At 39.7% G+C, this 27997-nt stretch overlaps 2 protein-coding genes across 4 annotated transcripts; both read left to right on the forward strand.

Annotated features, from left to right (window-relative positions):
- Positions 1-8435: 8435 nt before the first annotated feature.
- LOC307257986 (phosphoglycerate mutase 1-like) lies at positions 8436-13403 on the forward strand. The gene is made up of 4 exons (XM_080037362.1): positions 8436-8682; positions 9672-9946; positions 11469-11649; positions 12126-13403. The coding sequence occupies exons 1-4, from the start codon at positions 8544-8546 to the stop codon at positions 12293-12295; spliced, it is 765 nt and encodes a 254-aa protein (XP_079893488.1). The 5' UTR covers positions 8436-8543; the 3' UTR covers positions 12296-13403.
- A 480-nt stretch (positions 13404-13883) lies between these two features.
- Positions 13884-27763, forward strand: slf2 (SMC5-SMC6 complex localization factor 2). Of its 3 annotated transcripts, none has more exons than XM_080036981.1 (20): positions 13884-14013; positions 15451-15950; positions 16386-16631; positions 17541-17586; positions 18129-19513; positions 20442-20524; positions 20616-20729; positions 20933-21100; positions 21666-21771; positions 21920-22007; positions 22266-22407; positions 22786-22876; positions 23272-23448; positions 24333-24427; positions 24545-24632; positions 24773-24889; positions 25084-25161; positions 25301-25387; positions 25638-25706; positions 25938-27763. In XM_080036981.1, exons 2-20 carry the CDS (start codon positions 15519-15521, stop codon positions 26610-26612), a joined length of 4287 nt encoding a protein of 1428 aa, XP_079893107.1. In that variant the 5' UTR covers positions 13884-14013; positions 15451-15518; the 3' UTR covers positions 26613-27763. The 3 variants fall into 3 exon arrangements, with proteins under 3 accessions (XP_079893107.1, XP_079893109.1, XP_079893108.1); XM_080036983.1 differs by having other exon boundaries at positions 20445-20524; XM_080036982.1 differs by having other exon boundaries at positions 18132-19513.
- The last annotated feature ends 234 nt before the right edge of the window (positions 27764-27997 follow it).

A 27997-nucleotide genomic window follows, 5' to 3' on the forward strand; every position in this document is an offset into this window, starting at 1 on the left:
AAGATAAAATTAATTAAATCTAAGTCTGTTAAAAGCTGTATCCAACATCTACATTATTGGCTTTTAAAGGGATTCAAATTTTACAAATGTGACCTAAATTTGCATATTTATTCAATAATTTTGATAAAAGAACTGTTTTAATTTAGGTGATCAATCATTATATCTATAAATTGAAAATGTCGCCATAATTACCTGCAGTGTCCTGAAGGTTTGTCACAATCTCTTCTTCCTCTTCCTCTTCCTCTTCTTCTTCTTCGTCTTTCTCCATGATCGGGCTCATCTGACTCCTGGGAAAGTTATCTGGTGGGAAATCAAAATCCTCATCATCAAAAATCAACTCAGAGTGTAATAGTGAAGTCAGCACTATATATGCTGAAGGTTAATACTGGAGATGTTCATATGCTGTTAATTGTCTGATTTATGATACATTTTCCTCTTAAAAACAATGCCAATCGTGCATTTTCTTTATACCTGTACATCGTATTTCTTTATTTATAAAATGAAAAAAATCTGTATCCAAAATCAGTTCTGTAAAAACTTTGGCCACTAATATGTTTATCCAACATCTACATTATTGGCTTTTAAAGGGATTAAAATTTTACAAATATGACCTAAATTTGCATATTTATTCAAACATTTTGATAAAAAAAATAATAGTTTTAATTTAGGTGATCAATCATTATATCTACAAGTTAAAAATGTCGCCATAATTACCTGCAGTGTCCTGAAGGCTTGTCACAATCTCTTCTTCCTCTTCCTCTTCCTGTTCTTCTTCTTGGTCTTCCTCCATGATCGGGCTCATCTGCCTCCTGGGAAAGTTATCTGGTTGGAAATCAAAATCCTCATCATCAAAAATCAACTCAGAGTGTAATAGTGAAGTCAGCACTATATATGCTGAAGGTTAATACTGGAGATGTTCATATGCTGTTAATTGTCTGATTTATGATACATTTTCCTCTTAAAAACAATGCCAATCGTGCATTTTCTTTATACCTGTACATCGTATTTCTTTATTTATAAAATGAAAAAAGCTGTATCCAAAATCAGTTCTGTAAAAACTTTGGACACTAATATCTTTATCCAACATCTAGATTGTTGGTGTTTGAAAAGATGCAAATCAGTAAGTTATCAACTGGCAAAGTTTCATGAGGATATCTATAAGTTAAAAATGTTCCCATATTCACCTTCACTGTCTTGCTCTGAGCAGCTAAGGCTTGTGACGATGGAATTAAACGCCTTGACAAGGATTTGAATGACTCCAGTTTTGAACAGCGTCTGAATATAGTGGAAAGAGAATTAAAAAACATTCAGAAATTAAGGATGGGTTGGGGCGCTTCGGTGGCGTGGTCGATGGAGCGCGTGCCGTGTTGGCTCCGGCCTTCGTTGAAGTGGTCGCGGGTTCGAATCCGACTCGTGGACCTTTGCTGCATGTCACCCCCCCCTCTCTCTGTCTCCCCATTTCAACTCTGTACTGTCTAGTGAAGCTTGAAAATGTCAAAAAATTATCTTAAAAAAAAAAAATAAGGATGGGTATTGGCGAGGAGTTAAGGGTGCTGCGACATAACTGAAATATTTCTGCAACAGTCTAATTCAGCCTCTGCTCTGATTATCATGAATAACATGTAAAAGCAATGACATGAACATCAGTGCAAAGAATGCTATTTTTATGTGTTGTTTTCTTAAGACCTTTGTCATGGGTAAGCACACAGAGGAAGAAAAGCTGGCGTAGTAAAAACACTATCCATTTTTTCCAAAGGGGATGCAAGCATCAACACAAACTGAAAGTTCCTCGGAGCACCATTAACGGTAAGATACTAATCATATTGCAATATATTATAGGCTATATTATACCTTCTTGTCCTCATTGGGTCCATCAGAAGCAGTCGGAGATGACTCTTTTTCCATGTGCACCGGAGAATCTTCAAGGTTATCTTCATTACCTTCCCAGCTTTGCACATGGATCCGGACGATTCCAGTTTGGAACAGCGTCTGAAAGGGATTAAACACCATCAAGACATTAAGGAGGGGTATTGGAAAGGAGTTAAAGTTGCTACAAGGAACTTTGAAAGATTTGTGAAACATTCTCATTTTTTCTTTGATGATCATGAATTACATGTAAAAGCAAATGAGACCATCAGTGCAAAGAATGCTATTGTTATATAGTTTTTCTTAATGCCTTTGTCATGGGTACGGTCACCCAGGATTGCGATATAATATACCTTATTGTCCTCATTGGGTCCATCAGAAGCAGTCGGAGATGACTCTTTTTCCATGTGCACCGGAGAATCTTCAAGGTTATCTTCATTACCTTCCCAGCTTTCCACATGGATCCGGACGATTCCAGTTTGGAACAGCGTCTGAAAGGGATTAAACACCAGCAAGACATTAAGGAGGGGTATTGGAAAGGAGTTAAAGTTGCTACAAGGAACTTTGAAAGATTCGTGAAACATTCTCATTTTTTCTTTGATGATCATGAATTACATGTAAAAGCAAATGAGACCATCAGTGCAAAGAATGCTATTGTTATATAGTTTTTCTTAATGCCTTTGTCATGGGTACGCTCACCCAGGATTGCGATATAATATACCTTATTGTCCTCATTGGGTCCATCAGAAGCAGTCGGAGATGACTCTTTTTCCATGTGCACCGGAGAATCTTCAAGGTTATCTTCATTACCTTCCCAGCTTTGCACATGGATCCGGACGATTCCAGTTTGGAACAGCGTCTGAAAGGGATTAAACACCAGCAAGACATTAAGGAGGGGTATTGGAAAGGAGTTAAAGTTGCTACAAGGAACTTTGAAAGATTTGTGAAACATTCTCATTTTTTCTTTGATGATCATGAATTACATGTAAAAGCAAATGAGACCATCAGTGCAAAGAATGCTATTGTTATATAGTTTTTCTTAATGCCTTTGTCATGGGTACGCTCACCCAGGATTGCAATATAATATACCTTATTGTCCTCATCGGAGTCAGCAGAAGCGATCAGAGATGTCTCTTTTGGAGTTTCCTCAAAATCCAGTAAGCTAGAAGTTTCAAAGTCATCTTCTTTTTTTTCGAAACTTTTAACTAGGATCCGTACAGTCCCAGGTTGGAACAGCGTCTGAGAGAAGATTAAAAACCATTAAGAAATTGTTTGATATCAACAAGTTATCACTGAATTTAAGTAAGACAAAGTTCATGACATTTTGTCAATCGGCAAATCATCAAGTCAAAACTATGATAGATGTTGAAATAGGAACATCGATTGAAAATACATTTCTGGTCGTGACAATTGATAATGAATTATGTAAGACACTTTTTTATGCTTTTCTCTCCTTTCAAATAAAATGCCTTAAACTGTTATTTATTTATTAGTTTCTATGTCTATTCAGGATTACTAATTTAACTTCTCAATCTACGAACCTCTTCTGGCTGATGAGACGAGCTGGTGGGGGTGGAAGCTGAGGGGACTGTATTGGTCTCTGGTGGGATGTCGTCATCCTCACCACAGTCAACGATCTCCAGAGCGTCTGCTTTGGTGTGATCCATTGAGTCGCACGGAGACGTATCTGCAGCACATGGAGAGACACTTATCCTAACTGTATGGACCCAATGTTGTCCTACCTTTTCAATCAGCTCCTCGGTCCTAGAGTTCGTAGATGTCATGGATGTGTTAGAATTGTTAGAGGTCTTTGAGGTTTGGGAAGTCTTGGAGGAAGCAGAAGAGACCGACTTCTTGCTTCCCCGTCTCCCGGGTCTTGAGGTGGGTTCAAAGTCTTTCAAGACTTCCACCTCACTCTCAATCATTCCCTGACTCTGAGTGACATATTCATTCTGTTAGAAAGAAAGTGACAAACTGTTAGATATACTTTTCACCCCTTACGATCGCTCAAATGCAATATACTATGTTGGCAGCCCTAACAGATCATTTAACTTTAGCTTTGCTGCACATCAGTGTTAATGAACATAGGTTTACACACTTTACTTTAGTAAAAGTATAAATACCAGATGGTCAGAGGCCAGAGGGACCTGTGAAGGCTCTTCCTCTTCTTCCTCTTCCTCCATGACCGTTGTCGAGGGAGATCTGTCGTAGCTATCTGACGTGGAATCGTTATCCGATTCTTCATAATCCATCAGAATAGCTTTTAGGTTTTCTGCCTCATCGTCCATTTCTTCTGGATTCAGAGGACTCTCGTTGATATTTTCACTCTGTTAGAAAAAGATGCAAACTGTTAGATAGACTTTCCACCCCTTACGATCGCTCAAATGCTTTATACTATGTTGGCAGCCCTAACAGATCATTTAACTTAAGCTTTAGTGCACATCAGTGTTAATTAATACAGGTTTAGTCAAAGTGTTGTTACCAGATGGTCAGAGTTCAGCTCTGCGTTGGCTACATCCTCCATCCAGTCCTCAATGAGGTTTCCTCCTGAGACACCGGGAGACGTGGATGCAGAACGAGGAGCGGCCATCTTGTTAAAATCTAGTTGTTCTTGTTCTTCAAGCATTTCCTTAAGACCGTCACCATCAGCGGCAGCACAGTCCACGGTCGGTGAGACAGCGAGCTCATAAATCATGGATGTCTTTGAGGTCTGGGAACTCTTGGAGGAAAAAAAAGAGACAGACTTCTTGCTATCCCGGCTCCCAGGTCTAGAAGTGGGTTCACTTTCCATTACCTCTTGACTCTCATTGACATCTTCATTCTGGTAGAAAGAAAGTGACAAACTGTTTGGTAATACTTCTCACATGCGGGATAGCTCAAATATTGTTGTTTAAGGTTTTGAAAAGTAACTGTAGCTTTAGAATCAATGTATTGCAATAAACATACAATATTTACATCTTATATTTTGTGCAATAGAAGTATACAATGGAAATACTGAAGTAGTGTAACCTACAACAATACAACTGTACTAAACAGGCCCACAGCACTTGTCCAAGTAAAGTAAATGTAGTTAGATAGTTGATTAATACTGTACCTCTATTTGTTGATACATCTTCAAGTCTTGTTGTCTGTCTTTGTTTGATGTTCTGATGACTTGGTGAGTTGAGGAGCTCTTGGTTTTCTGTGGCTGATCAGTTCAAGGTCTGGACTGGAATGAGCTGTTCTACTCACTGATGAAAGGAATGCTGACAATGCAGAGTTCTGTTCTTTAATGTGTGTGTTCTAGAACATTATGATGTAGAATTATGTTGTGTGTTTTATTTTCCATTCTTATGTGTGTGTGTTCTAGAATACACACTCACACACATTTGTCTTGCTATACTTGTGAGGACCTTCATTGACCTTGTACCTTCCCTAGCCCCTTACTCAACCCATACCCCACCCCTAATTAAAATCTATTGTATGTTGCTTCCATAACATGTCTTCTTTCATATTATAGCCCATAAATAAAAGGTCAAAAAATTTACATTGAGGTGTTTATTTTACTAAAGCTTGTCTGTTTGTGTCTGTATGTTTCTACTATACAACCATCTTGAACTGCCATTATCTCAACATTAATTTTTCTCAAAATTCTCAACCAAGATTTTCAATTTCATCTCACCTAAACTTTCCATAATCGTCCTGGGCACTATTCTGAAGGTTATGACGATAGGATTTGTTCAAATGTTGCTAATTGTCTGATTTATTATGAAAAAAAAATCTTAAAACCAGACACTTTAGGGACTCACAGTGTAGTGATCAACGGTTAATGATTGATATTCAGTCGTATATGTATTTACAATCATATGAAAAAGTTTGGGAACCCCTCTCAGCCGGCATTATAATTGACTCTGCTTTCACAAAAAAAATATAAAAGTGGTATGTCTTTAATTTACCAGGAACAGCTAAGTACTGGGATGTTTTCCAAACAAAGATTTTTTGAAAAGCAGTATTTGGTTGTATGAAATAAAATAAAATGTGAAAAACTGGCTGTGCAAAAATATGGGTACCCTTGTGGTTTTGTTGATTTTAATGCCTGTAACAGCATGTAAAACTGATGAATTTAAACACAAAGTTGGTTGGATTATGTTGTTAAGCCTTGAACCTCATAGAAATGTCTGTTTAATCATGAGAAAATTTATTTTAGGTGCCTAAATGCAAGTTGCACTTCTCTTTGACTCTCTGCTGAAGTGAGACAGAATGGGACTACAGACGAAAATTAGCCATGTGGCTATAATCTGGCTCAATTGTATATTGTGCACTGTCCCTGCTAAATAAACAATAAATGAAATGAAATGGGATCATCAAAACTGCTCCCAAAAGATCTTAAAAACAAAGATTATTCATTATCATGGTTTAGGGGAAGGCTACAAGAAGCTTTCCCAAAGGTTTCAATTGTCAATTTCTACTGTAAGGAACGTTGTCAGGGAATGGAAGGACACAGTTGCAGTTAAACCCAGGTCTAGCAGACCAAGAAAAGTACAAGAGCGGCATATGCGGCGGATTGTGAGAATGGTTGCACACAACCCAAAGATCACCTCCAAAGACCTGCAAGAACATCTGGCTGCAGATTGTGTATCTGTGTACATGGTTCAACAAATCAGTGCAATTTGCACCAAAACATCTGTATGGCAGGTGATGAGAAGGAAGCCCTTTCTGCGCCCACGCCACAGATACAGTTGCATGGAGTATGCAAAAGCTCATTTAGACAAGCCAGATTTATATTGGAAGAAAATGCTTTGGACTGATGAGACAAAAATTAAGTTATTTGGTCTTTATAAAAAGCAGATGTTTTGGTGCAAATTGCGCTGAATTGTTGAACGATGTACAGGTACACAATCTGCAGCCAGATGTTCATGCAGGTCTTTGGAGGTGATCTGTGGGTTGTGTGCAACCATTCTCACAATCCTCCACCTATGCCGCTCCTGTTTTTTTCTTGGTCTGCCATGCCTGGGTTTAACTGCCACTGTGCCTGTGTCCTTCCATTTCCTGACAACGTTCCCTACTGTCGAAATTGACAATTGAAACCTTTGGGAAAGCTTCTTGTAGCCTTCCCCTAAACCATGACAATGAACAATCTTTGTTTTTCAGATCTTTTGGGAGCTGTTTTGATGATCCCATTCTGTCTCACTTCAGCAGAGAGTCAAAGAGAAGTGCAACTTGCATTTAGGCACCTAAAATAAATTTTCTCATGATTAAACAGACATTTCTATGAGGTTCAAGGCTTAACAACATAATCCAACCAACTTTGTGTTTAAAGTCATCAGTTTTACATGCTGTTATAAAAACCACAAGGGTACCCACATTTTTGCACAGCCAGTTTTTCACATTTTATTTTATTTCATACAACCAAATACTGCTTTTCAAAAAATCTTTGTTTGGAAAACATCCCAGTACTTAGCTGTTCCTGGTAAATTAAAGACATACCACTTTTATATTTTTTTTGTGAAAGCAGAGTCAATTATAATGCCGGCTGAGAGGGGTTCCCAAACTTTTTCATATGACTGTATTTATGTATTCACATTCATTGGTTTGACCTGCCTATACGAAACAGGATCATGGAAATGCAGTAAAATAATAATGCAACTACAGATGATACAAATGAACGCAAGAGTCGCATATGAGTCACGTGTGAAACAGGTATTAAAAGGTGTTTATATTAAATCACAAGAACTGTGTGTGTAAGAGGCTCCAACAATAAACTGCAAAGGTCAGCAGAGTGATGAGAGTAATGAATATGTTCGTTAGCCCACAGGTTTTTTACTTAGACACACACACACTCACACACTCACACACACACACACACACACACACACACACACACACACACACACACACACACACACACACACACACACACACACACACACACACACACAATTGTCCAACCTATATCTTTCATTATACAATTAGCAGCCAGCAATCAAAAAAAGAAGCCTCTCCAGAAAAAAACAGCATTCTTGCATTGTATGTAATTAAAAGGGTGTTGCCAATATAAAAAAAAGATAACCAGGAGTACAAAATGTAAGACAGATATTTTATTTTATTTTTTCTAATGCTCAATTTCTTTTACAATGTCAACTCTGCAGATATAGATGCATGGATAGATAGATATATATTTAGACAGACAGACAGACAGACAGACAGACAGACAGACAGACAGACAGACAGACAGACAGACAGAAAGACAAAGATAGATAGATAGATAGATAGATAGATAGATAGATAGATAGATAGATAGATAGATAGATAGATAGATAGATAGATAGATAGATAGATAGATAGATAGATAGATAGATAGATAGATAGATAGATAGATAGATAGATAGATAGATAGATAGATGAATGAAGTCAATACAGTACAACGTTCAGTATGAAGGTCAGGGAACAGTCCCCGCAGTTGACGCCCACCGCTGTCATTGGTCGAGAAGTAAACGATACTACTTTAGCGGAATCTCATTCGATGTGAAAACCAGGAAGTAGGGGAGTAGCCAATCCGCGCCATATAAAAACCCCATCCGGTTTGACACTGACAGCAACAGTGTGGACCTGTCTTCTTCTCTTCAAACTGGTTACCGACCTAAAATTGTATTATTCATCCATTTAACTCGGGCGTGTTATAGGTCTAGTAACCAAACATGGCTGTCTACAAGCTGGTGCTGATTCGTCACGGAGAGAGCAACTGGAACCAGGAGAATCGGTTCTGCGGCTGGTTCGATGCAGATTTGAGCGAAACCGGAGAGAAAGAAGCGAAGAGAGGAGGACAGGCCCTGAAAGGTGGGGACGAATGTGCTAATTATTGCTCCGAACGCTTACTGTGATAATATCTCTGAATGAAATACAGTAGCCTGAGGCCAATGCACGGCTGGGTGGTTACATAACATCCTCTGCATGACTGCCTCATCAGAACACAGACCGCCGCCTGCCGAGCGTGTCTGGACTGTGTGGAAGGTGTGCAAACGTGCAGAAGAGATGCCTCAATATGGCTGCACTGGTAGCCTATAATGCTATTACAGAAAGCCATAGAGCAGGAAAGTTAAAATGACTTATAACTGCTGCTGCTCGAATCCTCACTCAAAAAAAAATAAGGAAAAAAGTGTGGATTATCACCCCAGTTCTGAGGTCTTACTGTCTGTTAGTTAATTGATATAAATAGCATAGCATTTATCTATTTGTTGTTCCGTTTTGTTAAGTGGACATCATTCATCTGGCTTGCTGTTTTTCAGCAGGACAACAGGGAGGAATCACAGAAGAGAGAGAGAGACATATTGGCCCACTAATGAATGGATAGGCCTTTTATATTATATCCAGAGTGCAGTCATCATTTGACAAACACAAAAACCAACAAGCATTCTTTTTGAATTTTTGCAGCAAAAATGTTGTGCATGAAACAATTCCAGCTTCTCAAATGTAATACTTTTTCAATTCAGAAAGAAATCGTCAAATAAATCTAAAACAGTTGCTGTAGATGTAAATATAGCCACATTACACCTTGTATTTTCAGTTAGGTTAGGTAACTCTCTTCATGGCATCATTCATATCAGATGTTATGTTCAATGCAACAAGTGCAGACTTGTCTATTCCCTGAATGCCTTGTGAGGCTGAAAGAAACGGTGACGGTATCCAAATTCTTATTTAAAGTATTAAAAAGTATGTAATTATAATAATTTTGTACATGTATGTATACAGTATGTGTGTAATGTTATGTTTATTTGTGAACAAAAATCATTATCTAATTTCTCACTCTCTTTCCCTCTCACTTTCAGATGCCGGCTATGAGTTTGACATCTGCTACACCTCTGTGCTGAAGCGTGCCACCCGTACACTGTGGCACGTGCTGGATGCCATTGACCAGATGTGGGTCCCCGTGCATCGGACCTGGAGGCTGAACGAGCGCCACTACGGAGGTCTGACCGGACTCAACAAGGCAGAGACGGCCGCAAAGCACGGAGAGGCTCAGGTCAAAATCTGGAGACGCTCCTTCGACACCCCCCCTCCCTCCATGGGCCCCGAGCACGACTACTACTCCGTCATCAGCAAGGTGAGATATAGAATATATAATATACTTTATTTGTCATTGTTGTGGAAGCCAATTTTATATTGATTAGTTTAATTCTACTCTTGTTTCTACATTCATTATTTGATCATTGTATGAAGTGTATTTCCTCTCATCTTGACTACTGATGTATCTTGTCTGGACTTTCTATTGTAATTAAATCAGTCCGATTGGGCTGACTCCCATAGGGGTGTGGGCCATCCTGGAAGCTCCCAGATTCAGATTATCATTGATGTCATCAAGAACCAAACTTGATTGTTCCATTGTTATTCTACCTATCTGACCATGTCAACCCTTCTGTATAAAGCAGCTCATTTTGTGTATACAACTCAGTCAAGACCCTGGCATTGCTCTGAGCAGGATGCTCTGGTCTTTTCTCCATGCATGAATGCTGACCATAATCATCTGTATTGTCTTTTGAAACTAAGTAAAGATTTGTTTTCATATTGGACTATAGTGACGTGTTCTTCAACAAAAAACTTATTCCGCATTGTGCAGTAGAACCATACAACAAAATGTTCTCATGCAGCCTCAAAAATCAATGCTCACACAATAAATAGTATCAAATACCTAAAAAAAAATTAAAAGAGAAAACATTGTCCTTTTAGTCCCTTTTTTAAAGTGCAACTGTGCAAGCTAGGAGGGGGGCGGACGGAGTCATATCATATCTACACTCACAACCGAAAGAGCTATGTCAGTCTGTGAAGAAATAAATGCTAAAGTATATATTGAGCAACCCACTACAAGGAACAAAGACTAATCAAAACCAGATCTGATATCTGCATTCAGGCCTTATAATCAGCTATGACGTCATCATGAATGGGTTTGTTTATTTATTTGATCTTTATTCAACCAGGCAGTTCTTTAACAACACACTCTTAGTGACAAAGCTTGCCTGGCAAAGAAACAAAAGTATTTTGAGGGGAGGGGCATTGTCATCTTGAAAATCCAAATGCATTACAATTATACATATTCAAGGTGCATATGTAATCTGACAGCCATTACCAAACACTGCAGTCTCATAGTATTTGGGAACATATGCACGACTGTTATTACCCAATAGTATGTCCAAGGTGAGTTAATATGTGACAATGTGGCAATAACGAGGTCTGCTAGGTTCAAGTTCAAAGTTCAGTCAAAGTTGAAACAAGCCGATTATGAGTCTGCGTACACAGCAGTGGTGATTTTGCATTAGGGCAAGAGGGGCAGTGTCTCACTAGATCCAGCAGATGGCACTTTTTCTTCCAATATGTATTTTTTATTTATTTTTAAACATGTTAAACTTCTTCATCCATTGCAATACACTCAACAACTAATGCTTTATTGCTTATGATCTATGAGTCCAATCCAACATTACAATATTTTTTCTTGTTTTTGGATCGTGGGTTATGAGTGATACTCTTACTTCATGCCTAATGTCTCAAATAGAGAGCTTTACTCAATCACTCACTCTATCGTTTCACAAATACTTATAACATGCTAACATTGATATTGTCTTCCCCCTTAGGACCGTCGCTATGCCGACCTGTCTGAGGAGCAGCTCCCGTCCTGTGAGAGCCTGAAGGACACCATCGCGCGGGCGCTGCCGTACTGGAACCAGGAGATCGCCCCGCAGATCAAACGGGGGAAGAGGGTTCTGATCGCTGCCCACGGCAACAGTCTGAGAGGCATCGTTAAGCACCTAGAGGGTGGGTGGCCAAACTTTTAAACATTGAGTTGTATGCTGCCATGACCAGGGTGCACCCTGATAAATAATATATGGAGGTTTCCTAACTTCTCCCACACATTTTATCATACAAATTTTACAGACATAAAAAAAATACTCAACTTAAAGAAAAGAAAAAAGAAAGTCCTGCCAACACTTAATGGCCAATACACAATATTGATCGCCTTTTAAAAAATACATTGTTAATCTTTTTTATTTTTATTACACAATGTTAAGGTCCCTCAGTTATATCACCGGTCTGATTATTGTATTCTTGAAATACAAACGTGATTTTTCTACTGTCATTTATTTAAAAATGTCACTCAAATCATATTGTTGTCAACAATCCTGCTAGAATAGTAAATGCTAACAGTATTCATATTTATAGTGAGAGGAACGGCAACCTCCCAATCTCCCAACTAACGTGCCACAACTGTTTGCGTGTGCTGCCACCTGTAGGAATGTCGGATGAAGCCATCATGGAGCTGAACCTGCCGACTGGAATCCCCATCCTCTACGAGCTCGACAAGAACCTGAAGCCCGTCAAACCGATGCAGTTCCTGGGAGACGAAGAGACCGTACGCAAAGCCATGGAGGCCGTCGCTGCTCAAGGAAAGGCCAAGAAGTAAAGCAACAGAAACGCCCTCTCTCTCTGTGTGTGTGTGACAGTGTAGGTGGTGGTCCCAAACAACTGGCCTCAGATCAGTGTGTTTTTCATCGATCCTTATTTATTTTGGATTGTAATACACGTCAAGTACACCTCACTCTACTTGCACAGTGCAGAGATAATATATAGTTGGACCAGGGCAGCCAGTGCTCTCAAGAGATTGTAAATATTTTTTTGCTGAAATGGTCCATTCTTTTTTTTAACCTCTTCAAGAAGGTAGCATTAAACTGAAATGGATAGTTTTACATAGTCACATACTAATACATTACTTTGTTGCAATGCATCCTGCCGTCTCTCCTGGTGCTGGTAAGGATGTTATATGAATGTGTGTCAGATAACAGTGAATTCATCATGACCTGCTTAAACAGCCTTATTATTTACTGTAGTCTATAATAATTTAATTTAAAAAAATATTAATTTAATACTACTGAACCTTAAAGGGACCACTGCAAAGGGCGAACATCTTACTGTATTTTCTATCTCACTTTTCAGAGCATTTACTTTAAGCATTCCACTGATAAAGGGATGTTTGCAGTCTCTTGAGAGCAGGGAGGGACAGTAAGGACAAATAAACGGTCCTATTCTCTTACTTTCTGTGTCTATGATTGGTATTTGTGCAGCGTCAGTGTATCCTGTAAATGTTTGTTTATTTTCTGACAATCTGTTTTTTTCTCTGTGCTGTCAAGTTTAGTCAAATGTTAATGGTGCTAAATACGGCATTGCCACCAGTATTGCACTGTGTACGGAATACATCTTTCATTTGGGTTATAGTCGCTAGGCTACACAGTAACATTGTGATGTACGATTAACCGAACACAAATGTAACCTTAATCTTTGTTATTCTGTGTGACTGCCTTGCCTCTTGTTGTCATAGTAGCCTTTTCATGTGCCTCCTGCTCCTACAGTCAAATGCCTACAGCTGACCTCACAACCAAATGAACCAGTAATGGTGGTTTGCAAGGACTTGGTTTGAAATATGTCTTACATCATTGTAATTCCTTCTGCATTGGTTAAATGTACACTGAAAGCTCTGATTCAATACATGTACAACTATGTACACATCTCATGCATTTGTGTCTACTTGTGTCTACTTACAGTTAATAAAACATTTTCCACATAGTGGTACATGCTTACATCAAGTCTAGCTTTTGGATAACATATTTACTTTCCATGACATATATTTAATTACTTTTTACTACATTTTAATTGGGTTTTTCTGAGCTGATCACTTCAAATATTGTTGATCAGACCCACTTCAAAAAAATCAGAATTAAAGTAATAGTGACATTTGTTTAAACATTTTTTTATCACACCTGTTGTAGGCTACAAAAATTGCATTACATTGTATACATACTCGAAGTTGATAGAAGTAAAAGCCATGTGGGGCAATATTAAGAAAGTTAAAAGAAACTGTAGTACTATTTTTTTTTACCATAGACAGTATACTGTAAAAAGAATATTTTTGTCAAGTTTCGATGGAGCACCTTTGGACTCCATGTCCCACAAACCTTTGCGCGTATGTTGTGTCTGTCGGCTACAAGAAGCTACAGGCGGGAGAAGCTTCCGCGGATGAGATTTGAGCATGGAGCTCTGAGTTTGTTGTTACCGCCTTCACTGAATACAGACAGTTTGTTTACTGCTCAAAATGAGAAGAGCAACAGAAAATACAGGAAAAACTCGGTAAGTAAAAAAAACTCGACAGGTTTAGTTTTGTTTACTGTCCGTCGCTAAGTTTGTCAGCGCGTTAGCAAAGTAGCTAAACAGAGGCACTTCCTGAAACAAAGACTGTCTTATTTTCTATTTAATTTCAAATGAGTCAGGCAGAGAGAAAGCCGGTAATAAACGCTCTGATATTACGCAACAAAAACTGCTTCAACGCTAAGCTACAACACAGTATATGTTGTTTAAACTATGTAAACACGCGCTCGCTGTCAGTTTCCTTGCTAACGTGTTTGGTTTGGCCACTGATAGCTACCTATGTTTTTGAGCTGCCTGCTAGCGAATGCTTGATAATGCTGTATTTACTGCTGTGTTACTTTGTCAGCGCCATGTTTATGATTAAGATTGTGTGATGGAAGAAGCGTTTTATAATGCCCAAGCAGCAACACAACCGTATTTCAAAGTCAAGTAAGCTTCACTTACTTGTGTTACTGTTTAACATATGTGTTCACGTCGCACGCTGTGATTGGCAGGTGCGACTACTGTGTTGCATATGACGGGACAGACAGCTCGTGCTACCTTTGTCGCTTCTCGACTATTTGAACTGCACTGCTGAGTTGCATTGTTGTCGTCTTGGTGACAAAAAATATCTTTGACTATCGAAACAAAGTCAGAAAAACTTCCACTTCCCTCTCTGACTTCCCTTGCAGAACTATTACAGACTATTTTTACCCGAGGACTAAAGGTGGGTTCAAGTGTCAGCTCCTGAATCCTCATGTGTTGTCAGAAAACAAACTGCATTTATTTAACTACGTTTTAAACCTACATGTCTGTGCTAAGGATGCTGTGCAGTTGTATTCATTGTGCACTTTTAACTTAATGTGTACTAGTAATGCTGGGGAATTTGTTGTTCAACACAGCTAGCTGTTCTTATTAGGTACAACTAACTAAAACTAAAGAAAAATAAGATGCAGTGTTGTAGCACAATCATCCTGTTATAAGTTCTACGTTCACGAAAAACTGAGCATCAATTACTTATTTCAGCTTCAGCATATAGTCCCTAAATAAGTGATGGAACCGTTTGTTGTAAAATGATGCAACTAGAAAAACATACTTGTGTCACTTCGCATGACAAAGAAAAATGTCACCTAACACCAACAGATTGATGCTGCAGCTTTACAAGCATTTAGGTGCTGGGTGGGTGGCAGATAGGTCAGCCCAGTTTGTGCTAGAGCAAATATTTAAGGATTGTTTAGGAATGTTGATGTCAAGGTATGTGTATAACAAAGACTGCTTGACCTGCAATAAATAACTATTCCATGTGTATTTTATTGATTTGTTTAATTATCGCAAATTATATTGTCATCGCAATATTCAACAGTGTTTTCGAATATTAAAGGTTTTCCTGCAGCCGTACTTAGGACCGTCATTCACAAATGTCCCTTCTGTGTTTTCTAGTGAAGGACCTTGGATTCCAGCAGCACTCCTCCGTACCCCATTTTGCATCGATTCTTCAGGAGGCACCAATGCAGCCTTCTCGGGTCCCTAACCACCTGCTTCCCGACCCGTCACCGCGGGGAATGTTGCCACTTAAAGGCCCAGAGCGTTGCCACCTGGAGAGACTGGCTTCCCCACTTTGCTCTCCTCATTTTCGGGGACCAATTCATTCACTCAGTCCCACTAACCCTGGTTCCCCTGTGAATAGGTCCCATCTCACGCCTAGGGACAGACTGGGCCCTTTGCAGCCGGTTGCTACGCCACCAACACGGTCTCTGTGCTCACCACGGCTGGCTCCCGTCAGCTCCACTGACGGTGTTGCATCGCCTCAGTTCATGAAGGATTTAAGCAACCACTCCCTGTCCCCCCACATCGGGAGAGGCCAAACGACTGGACCCAGGATCACTCTGTGTTACCCGGGAGGTAGAACTGCAACAGTGCAAAGACTAGAGTCTAACAAGGTATTTTTTCTGTTGTTTAATGTGACCATTTGTGAAAAATTGTTTTGTTGAAATTTTAAATTTTTTTAGGGCTGTCAGCATTAACGCAACATTATTATTTTTTTATAAAGGCAAAGTTTAATTAATAAACAATTGCAATTGCTTATTGCACTCTTTTGGAATTGAAATTTATAAACTAACTTTCTATGTATTAATTTGGTTTCCATTCAAGATGAACTAGTAAGGAATTGCTTTACGTTGTTACAATGGACTGAACGTATTGTGAAATGCAAAATAATAGCATTTTAAACATGCAATACATTTTTTTTATTATCACGACTAACTATTTGAAATTCCACGGTTAATCTCAATTTTAAAAAGACAAATGTTTGACCGCGCTACTTTTTTTAAGACCTGTATTATACTTGTCATAACTCCACTCAATCTCTCTGTAAGGCTCAGTCCCAAGATGTGAGGAGCAGGAGTCCAATGCAAACCGTCCAGCTGAAACGGCCCCCGATAGGAGCATTACTCAATACCAGAGCGCATCCAAAAGCTTGTCTCGTTCCCCTCTCAGACCCGGACTGGGGTAGAAGCCAGTCAACCCAGTGGGAGTGCAAGCCTTTCCACAATACACATCTTGCTGACAGGAGTAGAGGGTCCAGGTTACCCATCATGCAAAGTGCTGTAGCCCCTTGCCAGGTAAAGTGTATCATATGTTTCATGAAAGTTCAAGTTTAGACTCTAGAGGTATGTTAAATAATTCTGAGCTGTTTTTCTCTTCATTACACAATTCTCAAGCCAGGCAGGTAACAACCTAATGCATTTTGGTTCACTTATTATATTATGAAGAAAGCAAAATATTATTCTCTCTCCATAATGTAATACGTTGTTACATTATTATTGGGGCAGACTGGGTAATGTCCAGCATTCTTTCAGGGACAGCTTGGGATTTTTAAAAGTAAAAAGCAGGTGATGTAGCGTTAGATGAAATTGCCTTATTTTTCACCCTTTTAATTCAGTCTGAATCAGTATAATGTTAGCTAGTCTCTGTTCCGAGGATTATATTTTGTCCAGAACCAGTAATGGCGAATCTGTCTTCACTACTGATTGAGTAATACATTTGTCGTGTTGATCATAGAAAATAAGGGTTTAATAGTATTTTCATTTCTGCAAGACGACTTTCAAGTTTCAACAAGATGTAGAGCTGCTTTAATCTCATCCAGGTTTTTTGCCACAGAAAGATTACGGCTCTATTTTCAAAAAAGTTATAATTGGCCTGGGTGTAATTTCTAACAGCCATCAATACACACAATATGAGACCTATTCTAGAAGTTAGCAGTGATTCAGAGGTCTGTAACCAGGCTACAAGCTTGGTCTCAAACTAGCAAGTCTTACACAAGTCTAAAGAGCATTTGTCAGTTGCTTAGTAAGTCTGTTTACTGTTATAGTTTATTTGCATCACATTTGTTAACTGGTTGTCTCCTCATAAACATGCCGTTGTGAAAACAAATGACCCAGGTGAAGCTCGTTCTTTGGTAGTGTTGTAAGCATGGTAAAACTGTTGTTTCTGTGGATTTTTCTAAGGGAATACATTTGTTTCTTTTTCAGGACCGACAACTCAAACTAACACCTTCAAGTGAAAAGTTTATTCCAGGTAATATTATTGTCAAAAGAAAATACTCAACAGATGTGTAAAGTTGCATTTTCATATTCTCATACTTGTACTCTCTTTAAGGTAATAAATGTGTAAAAAATGTTGAAACTGAAAAGCCAGTTTGTCTAGTTCCCCCAACTCTTTCCAAACATCCTAACTGTTGACTGTTGACTAACCCTAACCCTTATCTAACAACTCCTCAACCGTCTAGCCTCTGCGTTGCACACATACACAGGAGGAGGTCAAAAGTTTTACTTGTATTTTATAAGCAATACCTGACAATATAACAAAAACAAATAATAATAATAATGATTAATATAATAGTAATTACCCTCACAAAACACAAATGTTAGCTTGAGCTGTTGGGAGCTACATACTGTTTCTGGCTGTTACTCTAACAAGATTGCAGCCTATGGGAAATGATCAGAAGGTTTACACATTTGCATAGTAACATTTTGTGGAACTCTGGCATTGGAAAGTGTGAATGAACACTGGAATATTTGTAAAACTAATTAAATTGTCATGTGTTTGTCTGTCTCCAGCAGTGGACTTGAATTGCTCATCTGAGAAGAGGCGCAGGGAGTCGGAGGACGGTGACGACGGTTCAAAAAAACTTTGTTCCCAGAGTTTAAATTCTGGCAAAGCACAGACACCTGAACCCACCAACTCATTTTGCACTTCACTGGCGTCCCAACCTCCACCAAGGCCTTCCTCAGTCTCGGAACTTTTACCCAAAACAACAGACAGCCCTAGCACAGAACCAGCATATGGCCTATCAACACCCACCCAGTCATCCTGCGCGCCATTGTCTACTAAACATTGTATAACGAGACAACCAATGGGGGCGAAGCAGGCCTATATCAATGCCGTTCAAACTCATCCGATGAAGGTAATAGAGTTAAGTTCACCTTCAAAGCTAAGTTTGAAGAAAAGAAGGGAGGACAATGATAAAAGAAAATTGTGCGCTTCGTTGTCCTATGAGGGTCCCCCGAGGGACACAGGTAGCTCACCTTATTTTAACTCAAACTGCCACAACACTGATCATACTCGCAGAAGGGCCTCCATCCCAACAGTTAAGACTCTGAGCAGAGATGATTCTGCAGAGTCAGATAATGGCACTCTTAAACCGGCTTCAAACTCCTATTCGGGTTCTCAAAATGGTCGCACGTTGGAACGGAACAAAACTGCTCACTCACGACGACATTCATTCCAGAATGATTATGAAGAGCTCTTCACCCCAGATCCATTGACCTACGTGGTCAGCAACGGCCAGAAGACTGCAAAGCCCAAGATGGAAGGGGGAACTATCACGCCAGAGAAAATGTTTTCACCTAGCACCCAGACTAGCTCTAGTAGTAACTCACTTACTGGATCCTCGTGTCAAAAAACTCAAAGCGCCACAGTGACAAGTTCTACTCACTCAGTGGACACGAACATCTTTCCTCAAGTCTCTTCCTCGTCGCAGGCACGTCATCCACACGTCTCCATGCCAACTGTGACTCTACAGAGGGTTAAACTAGAGGATTTAAGATCCCTCACCCCCGAAGAAAGTGTACACAAACGCCCATCAGTTGGACCAAAGGATTTAAAACCAGCTCTTTCAGGGACGGACACCGCTGCCTCTGAAAAATCTTCTACCACATCTCAATGTTCCTTGCCACCGCTGAAGGAAAGGCAGGCCAGTCGAGAGGGCAGCAAGCAGGTGAATGAAGAGGATCCCATAGACGTGGAGCTGGACCTGGACCTGGGCCTGAGCTTTGCAGTGGACTTGGATCTGACGCAGGACTCCCATAGCAGTGAAGAGGAGCAGCTCATTTCACTGCAGGAGATGATGAAGCGCGTCACCAAGCCGCCTCCAGACACTCCGGAGAAAGGAGCCTTCTCTGAGCCCAGTACACCGGGACACCACAGCAGCCAGCCCAGAACTGTAAGCTCCACATGGCAACACTTTGTTCTACAGTAAAGTATGAATGGGTGATTAAAAACTGGCTAAGCTTAACGAACCAGTTTAAAGGGACACTGTGTAACATTTTAAGTAATTTATTAGCTAAAATCAATATCCTCATTCATAAATATGTCCTCATTGGTGTAAAATCACCTCTGCCAATAATCTGAATTACCCTCCTGAGCGGAGAATTACAAATATTTATATACATTTTGTACATTGAGAGGGCAAGTCTTATGGAGGAATCCATGTTGGTTGGAATGTCATCAGGTGCATTGTTTAAAATTTAGAATTGTTCTTGTCCTTGAAGGCCGCTGTAGCTTCTGTTATTATTCAAGAGGGGTGGGGTTACCAAGGGAGTGTTGCATTCTAGAACTTTCTAGAACTTTCTTGATGATGTCATATTACACACTGCACCTTTAAGGTCACTTATTATGAAATATGCACATCTTTATTGTTTTTCAATATTAGTATGGGTCCCTGGTGTGATTAGAGACTCCCAATGTATAAAAGAAAACGTCACTATCTTTTTTTCTCCACCTCCACCTTTCTGAAAACCTGTGTTCAACAGCCCTAGTCAGATAACTCTTCCCTTATGACGTCATAAGGGAGAAAGCCACGCCAACTGGCAGTTCAATTCGGTGCCAACCAAAGCAGACTGTGCTTTTTGGAAGGGGGGGCTTAAAGATGCAGGGTCTAGAACAGGGCGTTTCATAAAAAGGCTGAAAAGTGGAGATTCCGTTATGGTATTGTGAGAAATATTAAGGATTTTTTGGACATAAACCATGAAAACAGTTTCTTGTACATGACCAAATTACAATTTTTAATCTGAAAATGAGAATGTTATATGACCTTTAGATTCAACTTGTAATATTTGGATCTAATGTTTTGTCTGTTGTTTTTCCCACAGCAGAATTTTCCGCCCGCCACAAAGTCGGCCAACTACAAGAACACCCTCGATCAGATGCTAGAGGAAATAAACACCAACAAAAAGTATTTTATTCACTTCTTTTCTTGTGATTTGAGCAACAGTGGCTACCAAATGAGATGTCTTAACGTTCTCCACATTCTTTTTATCCACCAGAGCTAAAGAGATTGAGACGCAACTTCTAACGGCCTGTGAAGAAGACCTGTTGAGACTAGCCGAATATGAGGAGGCTGAGGAGACCCGCGAGGAGGGCATCTCATCTGAACATCAGTAAGTCAATACCTTAGAACGGTATGACAGAAGATACTAGTGCTTTTTAAAACTTGACTTTTCAAACTGCTGTATACCTTGTAACCCGTTACCGGCCCGTGCCTAGATACATGATACCTTGTCACTGGGACACATTCCTTGCTTAGTAGGATAGTAACCAACTGTAATCTGAATTTTTGTGTTTGGTTGTCATTGTTTCCTAGGGAATTCCTGCAGCGCTATTCCTTGATGTCCAACGCCATAAAGGAAGTCGCTCCGGGAGAAGTGGTTTTCAACCTGGAGAAATTTGGCCGCATCTTCGACCAAGACACGCTGCAGCTCAGAAAGTGCATGGTCAATCCACAGGGGACGGTTCAGAAAACACTCCTGTGGCAAGTTGTGTTTGTGTTTGTTAACACGCATAAAGGCGTAGAGCAATGTATCTCAATACTGAAGACTGCCAACCCTATCTGATTCTGCACACTCCAAAATAGTGCTTTAACTGTGCTTGTTATTATCCGTCTGAGCTGCACTTGTAGGCTTTAGTTCGTACTTAACGTGGTAGCTTCCACTCAACATACTTCAGTGATATTTTATTTCTGTTTCACACAACGGGCATATTACGTTTGACTTGTTGACTGAGCTGTTTGGTAGTTTTTTTGAAGCAAAAGATAAATTTAAAAGAGCCATTCAGAAGTGTATTGTTGAACATTGTTGGCTTTACAACAAGGAAAAGGGTTCGTCGAAGTGACAAGATGATGGCGATTTTAAAGAAAATGACACTTATGTCCCAATGAGAATGAATCTCTAATTTATGCGTTAATGCTTACAGCCCTATTTTTAGCTGGGAAGATATACCTGCAGTTTGGTTGTTAGTTCCATCCAGCTCTTTATATTGTTGGATGTGTTAATCCTTGCCGTTATATTGACCACCATGTTCCCCTGTCGCTCTATCAGGTCCAGCCCCGCTCAACTGAAATTATGGGTGAATATCGAATTGTTCCAGGAAGCTTACGACAGTCGATCACCCTGTCCAACTCAGGTTACACGTTTCCTATTCAAGGTAGGTCCCCCCCACGCACACACACACACACACACACTCACACTCACACTCATACAAACAAACACACACACACACACCATCTGTTTGTTAAAGGGATTTTTCTCCAAATGTCTGAGCTTTGGCAGTATTTCTTTGTTTGTCTCGACAGATGATGTCAGTCCATAGCGAGAGGCTGGTGTCCGAAAATATACTGCAGGCCCTCTGCGACATCGCCTGCACTGCTGCTTATCAAATAGGTCAGTGTCTGTTTCACTCACTCACTCACTCACTCACTCACTCACTCACTCACTCACTCACTCACTCACTCACTCACTCACTCACTCACTCACTCACTCACTCACTCACTCACTCACTCACTCACTCACTCACTCACTCACTCACTCACTCACTCACTCACTCACTCACTCACTCACTCACTCACTCACTCACTTTCTGTGCTATTGTTGAGACATTTAACATGTTTTCAACATTGTTCTCTGTGTATGCTTCCTCAGTGAAAAACGATAGCAAGCAGTTCCAGGTGTGGATGCCCAGTCTGGCGGATGTGGCGCTGGTCCTGATGAATATGGGCGTCGCGTTTGTTACTCTCTTCCCGTTTGAGAATTTTCAGCCTCGATTCACAGAGGGAGATTTGCTGTAAGTAACATTCCTGTTGCTTTGCTTTCTTTTTAAAAGCTTAAACTTCCTTTGAGGAACTTTCCAATGTTTATAAAAAAGTGTAAGCATCCTGTGTTTATGAATGGTACTTGATCAAATTTTACTTTGATCCACCATCGTCATATTACCATTATTAATCTTACATAGATAAATATTAATAAATTTCCTCATTGCGGCGCATCCTATATTCTCTCTTTATGGACGCCGTCACGTGCTTCCTAAACAAACGCACGCACTTGGGCGCTGGTGTGTGACACTTTTGTCCAAAGGTGCTGCTTGAATCATCAAAAACTGAAAACTCCTCCTAGCTACTTTAAGATGTGAACTGAAAGTTGTTCATCTAATGTGTCTGTGCAGGGAGGACGTCTACATCAAAAGTGAGAGTCCCTCCAGCAACAAGAAAGAACCGAGGGCTTTCCCTGGACACAACTGCAACAACATCTTCAAGGTTAGCCGCCACAGGACACAGGGTTTCTGATAGGATCAGTTTTGCTCGCATGTCTGTGAAATCAAATCAGTTTTATTTGTATAGCCTAATATCACAAATAGACATTTGCCTCAGTGGGCTTTACATTCCATATAGTATGACACCCTCTGCCCTTACACCCTTAGCTCGGCTGAGAAATGACTCCCAGTAAAAAAACCTTTATCAGGATTAAAAAAAATTGAGAAATCTCAGCGAGAGTCGACAAAGTAAGGGATCCCTCTCCCAGGACGGACATGCTGCAATAGATGTAGAGAAAAATCGCGAAGGAATTCAATCATTGACTGTGGGAAAGAGTTTGGCAGAGAGCACAGCGTCTCCCTCAGATAACTCACTACTTCTTTGTGTCTGGCCTGCAGTACCTGTCCTACTGTATGGGCCTGTGTCCGCGGGCGTACAGCGACAATGAGCTGCTGCTGCTGATGACGGTGGTGGGACGTGTCGGTCTGGAATCACGTCTCATCCTCCAGTCCAGTGTGGAACTGTATCCGTTCATGTACCAAATTGTCTACAACTTCAGGGACTGGGACACTATGGTGAGTGCATGTGTCTCCCTTCTTGATTTGCATAGTTGCTTGTAAATGAATGGGAACCATGAATTAAAGGTGGAGTCAGTGATTCTGGGGAAACTTTTTATTTTGTCAAAAATCAGCAAATATCTTCTCATGATCCGCTACCTGTCTGTACTGTGAGTGCGCTGAAAACAAAATCGGTGTTAATACACAGCCTAGACTCTGTAAATGGGCAATTTGCTAGCTACGGTTGACCCCCTTTGATAACATACCAGTTTACAGAGCCCTCAGTGTAAGAGCAGACAAGCAAACCACTTTTAGCCTACACTCTCAGTTTTCACTATTACATAATCGTGTGTGGAGTGATGTAAGATCCTGTCGTGGCCCAACATGGACAATATATGCCATTGTTTTGAAAATATGTGTTGAGGAATGTGTGGGTAAATAATCAGCATTTGGAACAAGGGAGGGATGGGTCTGTGAGTTGGATTGGATTCATCATATGTTCAAGACTGCAACTGGCCTGTGTTAGTAGACGAATATTGGGATATTTTAGTAATCATTTCTTCCCTTTGGATTTCATGCTTTATGAAATTAGACTCTTGCTCGCTCTCTCTTTCTTGCTTCACTTACGAAAATGTACATTATTGAAACGGATCCCCGTACATGACCTCTACACCTAAGTAAAAATATTATTAAACGCAGAATATATATTTATTCCATATACAGATATCGCCTGTACATTTTCGTGAACAGACTTTATTTGGATAAATAATTCCCAGATAATAAAAGAGTAACGGACGGACAAATTAAGTCCCAAACCAACAACGGCATATTTATCATAATAATATTATGAACAAAAATAGAATGTCAAAAATATTGATATTGATCTAAAATGTGTTCTTCAGTTGCCCAGAATCTGTCAGGCCCTGACTGATCTGACTGGCGACCACCACAACATGTGCCTGGTGGTTCAACTCCTGCCTGACAACACACGGGGAAAGTAAGTCCTTTTTCACACATTTCATATCTGTTGTCTGCTTGTATCCGTTCTCATTTGAATTACTTTCAAATAACAATATTGGAAATAATACAACTGTTGAATTCTGTGTTCATGCAGGCAGCTGCGTCGACATCTGAGCTTGGCCATGATCTCCAAACTGTTGGATGGAACTTGCACCTACACACCTAGAGAAGAAGAGATGCAGGTAATGTTTCTGTGTGTAACCTGAAACCAATACACTTTCCTTTTAGGGCCTTAAATGCCTTTAGAAGATCTTTAATAACTTTATATGCAATACATTTATTTTGTTATCTTATATATTTGTGTCTGCTCTGCCATGCTTAGCTGTCTGAGCTGCGGCCATTCCTTCCCCGTATGCAACCCTCGGCCCTTCTGCGAGGCCTGAGGAGCCGCACTACTCGGCAAGATCAGGAAGAGGACATGGTCACCCTGGACCAACAGGTCATTAACTTTTATTTTACTTTAACTTAATTTGATTTTTTTTTTTAGTTTGTGTAGATTTCTAAATAATCACGTATTTAAAAAACTTGACCGGTAAAGTGTGTAGAATTTATTTGCATTTTTCATAAAAGACCTGGTAGAAATGTCCTTGAAGGCCACTGTAGCTTTACTAAAAGGACTTGTTCATTTTTCAGTCCTACTACCTCTGCTACAGCCTGCTGACTCTGGCAAATGAAACTTCCAATTTCCAGTTCTTCCCAGCTCATCAAAAGGTTTGTCATTTTCCCCACTTCTCTTGTGCCATTAATCAGCTAATTTGTCATGGCAGTTGTAAACATAATGAGGAAGTGATATTAATTTGGTTAAGAGACATGTGTCAATGTCAACTTGTATTTTACATCTGGTCCTCAGGAACAGCTGATGTTTCTTTGCTCAGAGTTGGAAACACATATTAAGTGTGACATCAGAGAGAGTGAGAAATGTCTCTATCGGAGCAAGGTGAGTGGGATTTCCAAAAGAACATTATTGGTTGTTTATTTATCATTTATTTTACAGGTTATTTATACGTATCAGTGTTTGTTTTAATGTAGATGCAGTTTAAGATATTTTCACTTTTTCCACACAGGAAGACGTCAGTGACAATACACTGCAGAATCTATAAGCAAAAAAACAATAGCATTAGTAGTGATTGCTTACTCATTTAAAATCGGGGTGCTGAGTTAATGTACCTTCTCTCCTCTCCCTCCAGGTCAAGGATCTGGTAGCCAGAATCTACACCAAGTGGCAGATGCTTCTTCAGAGGACAAGGCCTCTCCATGTACAGTAGTATTTTATATACAATATATATTTTCTCTCTCTTAATCATAAAAAGCTATAGTCAGTTAGATTAGCCCAGGCCGTTTACTACATGTCTGCTTCCCTCTCTCTCCCCATTTCATCTCTGTGCTTATACTAGCTAATAAAAAAACGATAACACCCAAAAAACCCATTTAAAAAAAGAAAGTATTTTTATAAATCTAATTGATTTTTCTATATTTTCCTCCTGTAGGGTAAGCTGTATGATTATTGGCAGCCATTGTTTTCGGACACATTGACAAGCAGCCAAGAAGACCATGTGGTAAACAACAACAACAACGATGATAATGGAGAGATGTCTGATATGGATGAGGAGGAGGAGGATGAAGAAGAATTGGACGAAGACAAGGAACGCAGTGACACGGAACACAATGACGTGGAAATGACAGCAGAGGACGAGGAGACCCAAGATGGAGACGATACGGAGCACGACCGAAACAAAATGGCGGACAACGACACAAAGCCAGAAGAAACGGAAGATGACATTAAAGGGGAAGACGACGACACAAATAAACCAGAAGCAATACAGGCTGGCGATGCAGAGGAAGACCAAAACAACATTTTGGATGACACAAATAAGCCAAAAGACGTGGATGGTGATAATACAGGGGATGACACAAATAATCTAGAAGGAATGCAGTCTGATGATGATACAGTGAATTACGTCATTGAATCGGAGGAAGCAACAGAATCAGAATCGGTGCATGGGGAGTTGAGCGGAGAGATGCCAGACACGGAGACTCCGGTACTAAACAAGGATTCTGAAGTGAAGGAGGCTGAAGCTGAAACCACAGAGCGTACTGAGGTGGTGGACACTGAAAATCTGGTAAACGAAAATGCCTCACAAGAACCGGACAGCGTTGTGTGATTTAGATGTAAAAGAGATGTTGTTTTAGTGTGTTATTGCCTTAATGTTCAGCTCAATTTGCACTATTTCCCCCTAACCCTAAAGTTTCGTTTTATATTTATGAATACATATGTTTGTGCAGAGACCTTATTTTCTGTTTGGTTAGTGCTGCACAACAAACAAAATACAGATTTTTTTTAATTTGTTTTATGTTATTTTGAAAAAGAGCTATTTGATGTTAAAATGTAAGGACATTTCTTCAGTTGTGTGCAATGTTTAAAGATGTGGGTACCCATGTGGTACACATATTGTATATACTGCAGTTGAGTGCCTTCAACAGGGAAGGATATATTGTTTTATATTGTTGTCTTCCACCTATGTTCATTTGTTAAAATGTTGTCATTCCTCAAAAAAAGTTCATCATTTGTTGGTGTCAACAAATGTTAAAGGCTGACCATATGGACCTTATATCCATATGACATTTCGCAGGAGGTTAGAGTAAGTTATTCAAGTATCAGTTGATCCCCACCTACCCTGTGTTCTAATACCCATACTCATATGCTATTTATTTAGTACGCCAGAAAAAGATTTAGGATGCCCCAAATACATGCATGTTAAATGCAGTATGCCAAAAATACCCGGATTACATAATATCCCCAATTGCATTTTACAGTATGCAAACCAGCATGCTTTAGTATGTAGTATATTAATGTGATTTGGAACACAGGGCTGTTTTTTCTCTGTTTTCAGTGTGTGGGGCATTCAATTCGGTTTTGAACTATGACTGCCTTTGGTTACAGTGAAACCTGATGTCATGCAATGTTCAAAATCAATTCCACTACACAACATGTCCTGTTAATGATCAGTTTAGAAACTTCAGGTAGTCATTTCTCGGTTAATATTAAAGTAACTGCAGTTGCCTTTTTCACAGCAGTTAGGAAAAGCACAGGTGCTACCATGGCGAAGTCATGACGACAGCATCCAGCAGCCTGAATACGCCATCATTAATTTAAATGTCTTCAGTGAAAAAGGCATTTTTCCAGATACACATTATCGTGTGATAATTTATGTGTGTAATCTTACAGTTCTGTTGAATGTGTGTTGAATTTGTTAAATTTCCCTTTCGGTACAAATTTTTCTAATGATAAAAAAGACTTACTTTTTTTACAGCTGTTGCCAAATCCAGTAAAAATAAACTTTACGTGTTAACAAAAGTCTTTTTCGCCTTATTAAAGCGTCCGGGGCAAACTGTGGACTACCTACTAATGTACAGTAGCAGGCTATTTATTATAACAAATAACAACCAGTATAATAACTTAATTAATGACAGCGTCAGGCATGCCACACAAAGAGTTGTCATTTGATACTGCTGTCTTTTATATGTTGCAAATTTTTTCTGTTATGTT

This window comes from Ammodytes marinus (genome assembly GCF_949987685.1).
Source record: "Ammodytes marinus genome assembly, chromosome: 11".
Lineage (NCBI taxonomy): Eukaryota > Metazoa > Chordata > Actinopteri > Uranoscopiformes > Ammodytidae > Ammodytes > Ammodytes marinus.